The sequence below is a fragment of the Nelumbo lutea genome, chromosome 1 (assembly GCF_056320005.1).
Source record: "Nelumbo lutea isolate HS-2025 chromosome 1, American lotus-T2T, whole genome shotgun sequence".
In the NCBI taxonomy this organism is placed as follows: domain Eukaryota; kingdom Viridiplantae; phylum Streptophyta; class Magnoliopsida; order Proteales; family Nelumbonaceae; genus Nelumbo; species Nelumbo lutea.
The window spans coordinates 81,528,354-81,539,096 of NC_142684.1; the positions used below are offsets into that span (position 1 = coordinate 81,528,354).

Consider the following 10,743-nt stretch of genomic DNA (forward strand, 5'->3'; position numbering starts at 1 on the left):
GAATGACGATGCACCACACGTCCTAAACCCAAGTGAATGCAAGGTGATCTTGATGATGACCTTGTTTTAGCCCATGTACTCTGCATTTGCCGATGAATAAGTAAGCATATCTGAATTGCCACTTAGTAAGCCCTAGCCTGGCCGTGCCAGCCGTGGCCAGGAATGAAAACGTGATGGGCCTTTACTTTAGCCCAACCTTCTTGTTGGTTTTTCCTTTCCCATTTTTTAATCCTCGAGTCCTATCACCTTGGGATTTACTTGTGTTTGTCATCTCCCCGTTTGCTTTATCTGTATTAATTCTGCAAGTATTACACCTTGGTTGCCTTTGATTTTAGTCTTCTTCATGATTAACTTATATCAGTACTTGGACATACGTCTCTTTTCGTTTCTGATCTTCGTTATATCCCTTGAGCTTTGAGCTTTGAGTGAAGGTAGATAGGGACGTGTTTCTACTTTGAAGAACATGATATATGTTGGGCCGACGGAGCTTTAATTAATCGACCTAAGAAGTGTTGGTCATTGAGCTGAGTCACACTACCTATTTCTAATTATAGCTTTTGCCTTTTAACCACAAACACAAAAAGAAGTTGAAACTTGGAAGATGATGAAAGAGAGACCCAGTTTATCCAAACCTCATCCGATGTAGATTTTAGGCCCCACGAAGTTCTTGGCTCCAATTCAAATTAGTGTGAGTCACGCGATCCACCCTTTTTATTCATTCAAAACGCGTGAGCAATCCACTTATAAATTCTTCCCCATGCCCACTAATTTTTTTTTTCTCTGGTTAGTACTAGTTAGTATTTGCTTGCTGGATTTGTTGTAGAGCTTATCCTCACCGCTGTTGTTGGATAAGGGACTTTGTTTCGTTTAAAACATAGAAGAAAAACAGATGAAAAGATTAGGCCGACCATGTGAAACTGGATTCTCATGGAATAAAGTTGTGATTATGAAGAGTCGACGTCTAAAAGGAGAGGAAGAAGACGAAGAAGAAGAAGAAACGGAGAGACAATTGGACGGTTGAAGAACTAAAAAGGTGAGGAATCACATTTCAATACCAACATATCATTAATATCCTTCTACGGATTACTGGATTTGGTGAACATGACCTGTAAATAACTGCTACATTTATTTATGTGGCTCCTCGTCTTTGGCTTTGCTACCAAACTAACTACTACTGTTTCACCTTCAGTGACAGTACGGGAATTGGGATCTCCTGCCATCCCCCTACCAACGTGATATCTCACGATGATGCTGGGAGATGTGTGGGATCCGATCGGGTTGGAACACGTTCGTTGGCAGGAGTCACAGTACTGGGTGTAGGACCACCTCTAGATTCTAGACTCTAGAGTGAGTTGACAAATGAAAGAGAAGCACTATAGATGGAGTTTGCATCAGTTACCAACACGCGGTGCCAATAACATCCCCACCGGCCATTACAACCGTATCTACACGGGAATGGGAAACATCTCTGATCTCCCCCATGAATAGCAAGAGAGATGCTCCCAATGTAAGGCAGAAGTGACCTTTTGGGACAGGATTGAAAGCAGATTTCATAGATGGCCCGTGAGGCTAGCAAACTGATCAAATTATACTTGGTTTGTCCAATGGAACGACTCCTCCGAATTGGGACACCACACATCGCAGACGACTTGGTTTTGGTATCGTGGTATAGCAATTAGCCAATTAGCAATGAAATGAACTATAGTTCTCGTGCCATTTCGACTATTGCTAAGATGAGTTGGGCTTGGGTGGGGGGATCAATTCTGTATCACCAATTCTACAACTGTTGGGTGGCTGACGTAGCAAGCGCTAAGCGACACAGGGACAGGGACCCAACTCCAACTAACTTCTGATCTCACAATTTTCTGGAAGGTCACGGATCACGTTTTCTGCGGAGAATCAAAAAGATAGGTGGCCCAGATTATGGTGAATAGGGGTGAAATATATCTGGTTTTGACAGCAACTAATCTTGAGTCCTGATAAGACATTATGGATTCTCTTTAACGTGGGACCCAGTTATTGGTGCATTCCGCATTCTCTACTGAAATTTTGATATATGGATACCTCCGGATGCCAGATCCAAGACAGAAGACGGTATTGAAGCCCGTTTTTTTATTGGCCCAGGCCCACCTTTTTCTCGCGTAAAAGCTTTGACTTTATTTTTCTTTGTGAAATTGAAATCAGATGTTCAAATGGCTCAATCCAAACCTGACAGGACCAACTCTTTAAAGAAACAATCAATCGTATTAAATTAATAGTATTAATTTGGTACTGGGTTTTAGTCCAATTAATTGCATCACTAAACAAAGTTTAATTTCACCCGCTTAGTAGTTCTGCATTCCACGTTGTTTAGAGAACTTGGTGGTGTGTTCATCATGGAATTCATTGAATAGCAATTTTTTTTTTTTTTTTTAACTTCAATTGAATAGCAATGATATCAGCGATTTTACAGAAAGAAATAACACCGACCAAATGGAAACAGGAAGGCAATTTCGGTTTCATCATGAATAGGGGTCAACCTTTCCACGACCATTTATAAAATTATCAAACATCACCACCCACCTATAGAAACACTACATTTATATTATTTGTCCCGTTAAATAAATAAACCTACCAGTTATTCACATCCCTTGAAAAGGAAAAAAAAAAGAAAAGAAAAGATCTTTAGTATAACATCCCCCAGGCATTACCGACCCTTCTAAAGATCAAATTAATCAAACGACAAAGGAATCACGAATCAAACAATGTTCCTTTTTTTTCCTCCGTCTATTTAGCCACCCAGATTTTACGAGTTTTTTTTTTCATTTTTTTTTCGTATTAAGTATTAACAGCGGGACGCGATAAAAATTGAAATTCAATCGACAGACTTGACGTTGCCCCCATTTGCCATCTCCAGACTCCCCATCACCGCATCGTCGGGGATGTACTTGCTCCAGAACCAGTGTTGCTTCCAAACGCGCATCATCTCTTCGATGGGCACTCCCTTTGTCTCCGGCAATAAGAATAATACGAAGATGGTCATTACCACCACCCAACCGGCGAAGAAACAGAAGAGTCCAAACTTGAAGTGGCACAACATCGTCAGAAACACCTGAGCTATGACGAAGGTGAACAACATGTTCACCGCCACGTTGATACTCTGGGCCGCTGACCGTATCTCAAGTGGGAATATCTCACTGGGCACCAGCCATCCCAATGGCCCCCATGACCACGCAAAACCCGCCACGTACACACAGATGAAGAACACCACCACTCCGGCGTATCCCTTGGAAATACCGTCCGCCTGGCCGTCCGTCCCGAATTTCAGGGCGATCAGAATTGCCACCGCGATCTGCCCCACCAACCCAACGCAAACGGTCAATACATCCATTGCCATTATTGCATGAAGGCAATTTTTGAAATAAATAAATAAATAAATATACCTGACAGACAAGCATTTGGGCTCCACCCTCCAAGAACAATTTTCGTCGACCCCATTTGTCGGAGGTCAAAATGGAAACGAACGTGGCAACCACATTAACCAAACCGGTGATGACAGCGGACATAAGAGAAGCGTCGGATTTAAACCCGATGGTCTTGAAAAGGACGGGGGCGTAGAACATGATGACGTTGATTCCAGTGAGTTGCTGGAAGAAGGGAATGGCGATGGCCATCACCAGGTGTGGCCTGTACTTTCTCTGCAATATTTTTCTCCAGGGGTGCTCTACCAATTTCGACGCTTCGCTAGCGGCCACCAGGTCGTTGAACTCCTCGGTGACGTCTTCTGTGCCACGGATGCGCCGGAGCATGTTCCTTGCTTTCTCCGGCATGCTCCGCTCTATGATGGAGTTGGGTGTGTCGGGTAGGAAGAATGACCCAACGGCAATGATGAATGCAGGTACGGCTGCACCGCCCAAGCTTATGCGCCAACCCCAGCCACCCTTGATCTTGGCTGTGCCGTAGTTGATGAGGTTGGCGAAGAGGATGCCCAGCGTGATCATGAGTTGGAAGCCGATGTTGAGAGCACCACGGTAATTGTATGGAGCCATTTCAGACAGATACAGTGGCACCGACTGTAGATTCAATCAACCAACAATTAACATTAATTCGTCAATCATCTCTTATACATCAAACTATTTCAACGAATTAATTAATTAGCATCAGAAAATCAATACGTGCATTGAGAAGGATTATAGTGTAAGGTATAAACTAAAGAAAATAAATTGTGCTGATTCATCCATCCGCAGTTTTTTTCTCCTGATTTTTTTCAATTCTAAGTCCCTGCTGCAGCGAAAACATCACTTTCCGACCATTTTACAGGAAACACTTGGTAGGCACATTTCCAAAATGAAAAAAAGAAAAGGAACGAAATTTCCTAGCTTTTGCTTTATTTTATTTAATTGAAAGCCACAAACAAAATAGTTATACGGTTGCATTATTTTACTAGGAGAAAGTGTGTGAATCGCGAGCAGTATTTTATTATTGGGGAAATTACATGGTGTGACAGGTCCGTGTTCTTTGTGTGGGAATACATGCATGTGGGTTTATGATAGTGATTTATGCTTTGGACTTTCGATCCAATTGCACTGTACTCAGAATTATAATACCCACAAAGGATGATTATAATGAGATTATTCTTGTTTTGATATTTCTTTCTTTTTTTTTTTTTTTTTCTGGTTTGAATAGCTCATTCAATTGAACGGCGTTTTCTTCAAATCTTTGAGTAAACTACTTCGTGGAAAAAGGCGTACACATATACGTAACAAGTGGAAAACAGCAGGTTTATTTATTTATTTTTCTGTTGACTATATTAAACAAAGGATAGGATCACCTGTTTAGGGCGAAATCAAACACTTAGATTTAATTACTCTAATCTGCAAAATAAAATGATAAAAAATGAACAGAATGGTTCAACAATATATATAATATTCATTACTAATAATATAAGAGATTAAATAAGCAGAAAATATAAAAATAAATACGTCAATGCTGATTGTTGACTAAATTCAAATAAAATGAATTGAAGCAGTGTTTTTTGTTTACTTTAAATGCTCTCCAATGTGTAATATATGAAGTATAAACAGAGGAACTAGAACAGAGAAACGAGATAGGAAGAGACCAGACTACCAGAGTGGCTCTCGAATCTCGACCAAAAAAAAAAGATCTCCGTTCTCTGCTTTTAACTTTTGTTAATAAATTTCCCATGATTTATACATTGAAGGGCAGATCCAAATGGACGAGCAAATATCTGGGGTAGAAAAAAGGAATTAAACAAACAAACAGAGGAGAGAAATCGACAAGTTGTCAAAAAGACAAAACAACAGTAATAGGGAATAAAAAGAGTTAGGGAATCGGGATCAGCCGATCAGAAACAAAAAGAAAGCATATAGCCAGAGAGGTCCAGAGGCAGAGGCGCTACCTGATTGGCGAAACCAACACCGATACCAAGTAAAAGACGGCCAACAATAAGCATGGCCACGTTAACCGCGGCTGCATTGATAGCGGCTCCTGCCAGAAACACCAGACCTCCCAAAAACATGGACAGTTTCCTTCCGAATTTTCTTGTCATCGTGGAAGCAAAGAGGGATGCCACAAGAGCCGCGAGGTAGAGCGACGAAGTAAACATAGTCAGCGTCTGGCTGTCGAATTTGCAGTACTGATTCTTCGACTGGTCTGCCTTCTCCTTCCGATACACCGAAGGGAAAAACTTGCTCAGAAACGAATCCATAGATGTCACTCCACCTACAAACATCCAAGCAATTCTCTTTACAAATCAGAATCAGCATCACTTGTATTTTGTTTCTATTTTTTTTTCCTTTCGTTGTTTAACAAATAAAACAATTCAGACGTCAAGACTTCTTACCGGAAATACCGATGTCATAACCGAAGATCAAACCACCGGAGGCAGCAATAATACAAGCCATAACCACATACATGGTAAGCTTTCCCGGGTAAGTCTTACCCGGCTCACTGGCCGCAACAAATCCACCACCCGCCATGTTCTTTCTCTTTCCTTCGTCTCTTAGACCAAGAGGAATAAAAGAAGGAAAAACCGGGATAAATATTTGGTCGGGAAGCGAAGAAGAAGAAGAAGAAGAAGAAGAAGAGAAGACTAAGCATAGGAGGTTAAAAGATGAATAAGAAGGTTCAATTTATAGAACGTTGTGGGGGCAAATTCGTAAGAAAAAACATTTGCATAGCACTGCTGTCCAATAATTATCTTTGGATGTACTCTATGGCTAACTCTAGTTGAATCTAATTACGAGAATACCCCTTACTGTTCATTTTTGTTGGGATATAACGACCACCCTGGTCAACTAACACCATTCATCATCCACTTTCATTTCATTCCGATATCCAAACGGCAAAATCAGGTCGAGCTGTTAATTGGTCATATCCAGATGCACCGTACACGTGTCATGCTGACTCACCTTGATATTGTGATATTTGCCTAATTTAGCTCTCACCGCTCCAGTTTTTGGATAATCTTTATGTGATGGAGCTGACGCAGGACCCGATTCATAAAAATTAATTGTGAGCGGAAAGCCGGAACGGTGGCTTCAAAAACACCTTCCTTTTTTATTACATCAATGTTGATACACTTTCACACGTGATTTCTATAAATCCACTTTATCTAGATTCCAGATAAAAAGGATATCGACGCGATTTTATTTTAATAATGTGTTTCCGTAGCAGAAATGATTTTTACACCCCCCAGCGTTCCCATTGGTCGTGATAGAACGGGCTCGAGATTTCCCCGCCATCACTGGATTGGAATCTACATTCTCGATCTTGGCCAAGGAGATAAATTCTAACTCTTGAGATTAGATGAGAAAAGATGCTAATTTAATGGTTCCAGCACATAGATATTGACTTCCGCAGGCTCTGTTGTATCACGTATCTCTTGAAAACACAGCCTTAATTTGTTGCCTTAACGAGGGGTTCCCAAATCCAAACTTGTCGTGGAAATTCAAGGAAATCATATTAAAGCCAATAGCAAATGCGATTCCCAACGGATAGGACAATAAATAGCCTCCCGAGTCCCACCTTGTGGCTTGATTTTCTATGAAAATGCCACCCTACCCGACGATGGATTGACAAATTTGGGTCTCTTTGGCCCACATATGCTACCCAGGAGCCAGGATGTCATGGACCAAACACACAAGTTCGTGTTATGGGTGACTTTTCACGGTTGGATGCGAATCTTTATGGGGATTTGACTATAGTCTTTCGAGACAAAAAAAAGATTCCAATCCAATTCAAGTTGAATAAACAAGGTTTGTTTGTCTTTGGTTCATTGCTTAAAAAAAAAGCATTATAATTTTGTTACATGGGAATCGAATGGAATTACATGTTTGTTTTTTGTTGTGGTGGTGATAGTATTGACATAAAAGGCCATTGCTTAGTAAAGTAATATATATATATATAAATGTTGTTTTTCCCCCAAAGTGGACATAAAAAATTTCTAATTAAATAGTCCAGTTGTTATTTCTAATCCTTTATAGTTAAAACTAAAAAAAAATTGGTTAGTATGTTTGAATGTAAGTGGCAAAGAAAGCAACATTTTTTATTATAAAAATGATGAAATTAAAGTTCAAGCATTTCACTCTGAAAATTTTTCATTTGTTCAGTTTGAAATAATTAGAGCCCAAAGTTCTATATATTTCTCAATGTAATATGAGTGAGAAAAAGTAGGCTGAAATATATGAAGTATGAACTGTGCTTTTGCCACGTTTACAAAGAAAACTATATTTTCCTTTCCATATTCATGTGAAAACAAATAAGAAGGGGTGGAACGGAAAACTTTATTTTGTTTTTGCTTTAAAAAACAGAAATAATGCCTATAATATTTCAGTTGGAAAAATGTTTGGATAAACAAACACGGCCTATAAGAAATTCATTTTTAAAAAGGCCAAATAAAATAACGGTATCATCACTCATGAGAGTTTCCTCTTGTAAAAGATTGAAAAGAGAAGAACATGAGTCCAAAGTCGAACCTACCATTATTTTCATCCCCACCATGGATATTTTATTCCCTTATTTTATGCATCCAATCAAAAATAACTTTCAAAATATTGTAATGTATTGATGCATATTCCTTTCATATTTATATCAAATATTTTGAACCCACCTATGAGTCCAAATCACCTGCCAATAAAATGTGTTTCAACACTTACCCTACTAACAACATCTCACACTAGGCATTTCATGAGTCTGAATCACCTGCCAACAAAATGCATTTTAACACCTTACCAACATCATCTGCACATCTCATATATAATAGGTTCCACTTTTATAATGGCCCCGATTTCATAGTGAGATGTATGATATGGGATCAAGTTGACAAGGTGTTGGAACATATTTTGTTGGCAGGAGAAATCAATTCGCCACTGATACACCACTTAAATATGGGTGTGTGGGTAGGTGGGAGGGTTCTCTAGCTCACCTTCTATCTCTTAGTCTCTTACCTAATCCTGAAATGTCATTGAAAAATTAAAAAAAAAAAAAGCAAAATTATAATATCGCAGTTTTAAACCATGCCAAACACAATTTTTGCATTTTGTTTGTATAAACAATTTGAATCTTGATATAAGACAATCCAAAAGAGAGACATAAGATAGAATTTAATATGATTGAGCACATACTGATATGTGAACGGTTAATTTGAATTTTGGTTCCAATTCTTCTCTTTTTGTCTGTTTTATAACTTTTATGTCACCTTTTCCTTACTTTATGATCATGGGAATGGTTAGTTTGGGGTCTCGATGTAGTAGGCATGTTAGGCAAACACAATGAGAGAGCATCTAATAGTTGTGTGACACCTGTCCCAGCTAATGTGCCTTTCATCCAAATGTTTTTGTTCTGTTAGATAGGAATTATCTATTATTTTATTATCTTCATCAAAATAATTAAAAATAAAAAACAATAAAAAAAAAGAAAAACTAAACATATTGGGGTTGAGAGAAATAATCTAATGGAGTATTTTGATGCGAACTAGAAATTGCATAAAAAAATGACAAATTTCTTAAACTATCCTTATGGTTTATCTAATTGACCAACTCTATCCTTACTGTTTACATATTGTCTTAAAGTACTCTTATTACTGTTTATAAAAATTGACATTGCCATTAAGTGCCATTAATGGAAAAAACGAAATATCAAATTTGTCTTTCATTATTTATCAAGTTTTCAAAAATAAAGCTCAACCGATGAAAAAATTCAGGAAAAAAAAGTGGGTGGCAGCTTTAAGACTATGTTTGGGAGATGAAAAAACCTCTCATGCATCCCAACGATAATGAAATTTTTAACTTGAAGAAAGATTTGATTGATTCCCTCAACAGCACAGATTGGGGTTGCGCTCCCCAAATCCACTCCATGGCCTCTCCAATTCAAGATCTGATTTGCATTGATAATTTCAAAAAAAAAAATTACAACCATAGATCATTCGCGTCATCCTCTCAACACAAAGGCAACAATTTCCATATCCACTCCATAGTTCACTGACGTCATCCCCTACCCCTTTTCTCCTTCCTTGCTCCACTAATTTTCTATAAACATGTTAAAAGATCGACTCCGCTCAGATTGGGTTTAACTGTTTTTTTTTTTTTTTTCTTTTTCTGAAATAAAGAGAAGCAAAGCCAAGGTGGGAATTGAATTGTAGGGAGAGGAAGCGGAGGAGTCTGAGGAGACCCGCATTTATTGAAGCTCCCCTGTTTTCTTTTTTTCTTTTGGTTGGGGTCACTAGGGGTGAGCATTATTCCGTTAAAATTGAAATATCGAAATTTCGGTTTTGATTTTTTCAGATTTTGGGTAATTTGGTTTTTAGGAATTTTGATTTTCGGCTTCGATTTTTAGAATTAAAAATTTGGTTAATCGAAAAAATCGAATTAACTGAAATTTATTATATAATATTTAATATAATAATATGCTATATATTTATATATTAATATATTATAATGAAATTCAATTTTATAATATATGTTATAATATATATATATATATATATATATTGTAAGCTATAATATATAATATTTTATATATTAATTAAATTCAGTTTTTAACCGAAATAATTGAAAACCGAACTGAAAATTTTGGTTTCAATTATTTCGATTTTCTTTTAATTTGATTTTGGTTCAGTTTTTATTTTTTTATTTCGGTTTTTAAAATTTCAATTTATTCAATTCGGTTTTTAACTTAATAAACCCAATGCTCACCCCTAGGAATCAGCTTCTATGTCATCCTTTTCTTTCTCTCTTTAATGGTCTTCTTTTCCATCATTCGAAAATAGGGGAGACAGAAAAACTAATATTTCAGAAAAAGTGTCCTTGAATAATTAAACAGAAATTTTGGCAAAAATAGAAAATGGGTACCGCCTCTCAAGATGGGTCAAGCAATTGGAAGCTCTGATGGATTAAGGTTAATTCCTTCGATCCCCATGTCCAGGTACCCCACCACACGGTGAGCAAATCTGAGAGAGATCAAGTAACCCAGAAATTAAGTAGGCACTGAAGAAGTGCAAGAGCATCCCTCCGACCTTAGCTGTCCTGCTTTGTGAGATTAGCCAGAGGCATATCCCAATAGCTCACAATCATCTTCTCCTTCGGGTTATTGGCACCACCCACGGTGGAACTGGTTTGCATGTTCTTCTCTTCTTCTTTGTTGTTCAAAGCCGAGGTACTCTCGTACGTACACCCAAACCGGGAAACCTGATCCAAGTTCGTCCCAGCACAGCAGACCAGCTGGCTTGAAGGAAACAGGGAGTCT

General features: G+C 38.2%; 1 protein-coding gene and 2 long non-coding RNA genes across 3 annotated transcripts; 1 reads left to right on the forward strand and 2 right to left on the reverse strand.

Moving 5' to 3' along the window:
* Positions 1–800: 800 nt before the first annotated feature.
* On the forward strand, positions 801–2,271 carry LOC148875692 (uncharacterized). Its single transcript, XR_016110390.1, has 2 exons — positions 801–1,033; positions 1,190–2,271. It is a non-coding gene; the product is annotated as an uncharacterized LOC148875692 (long non-coding RNA).
* Positions 2,272–2,490: 219 nt separating this feature from the next.
* On the reverse strand, positions 2,491–6,102 carry LOC148875693 (sugar carrier protein C-like). Its single transcript, XM_088979836.1, has 4 exons — positions 5,843–6,102; positions 5,399–5,721; positions 3,423–4,052; positions 2,491–3,331 (listed from the first exon to the last, which is right to left on the reverse strand). Exons 1-4 carry the CDS (start codon positions 5,976–5,978, stop codon positions 2,855–2,857), a joined length of 1,566 nt encoding a protein of 521 aa, XP_088835962.1. The 5' UTR covers positions 5,979–6,102; the 3' UTR covers positions 2,491–2,854.
* Positions 4,588–5,392, reverse strand: LOC148875694 (uncharacterized). The gene is made up of 2 exons (XR_016110416.1): positions 5,107–5,392; positions 4,588–4,853 (listed from the first exon to the last, which is right to left on the reverse strand). It is a non-coding gene; the product is annotated as an uncharacterized LOC148875694 (long non-coding RNA).
* Positions 6,103–10,743: the final 4,641 nt, after the last annotated feature.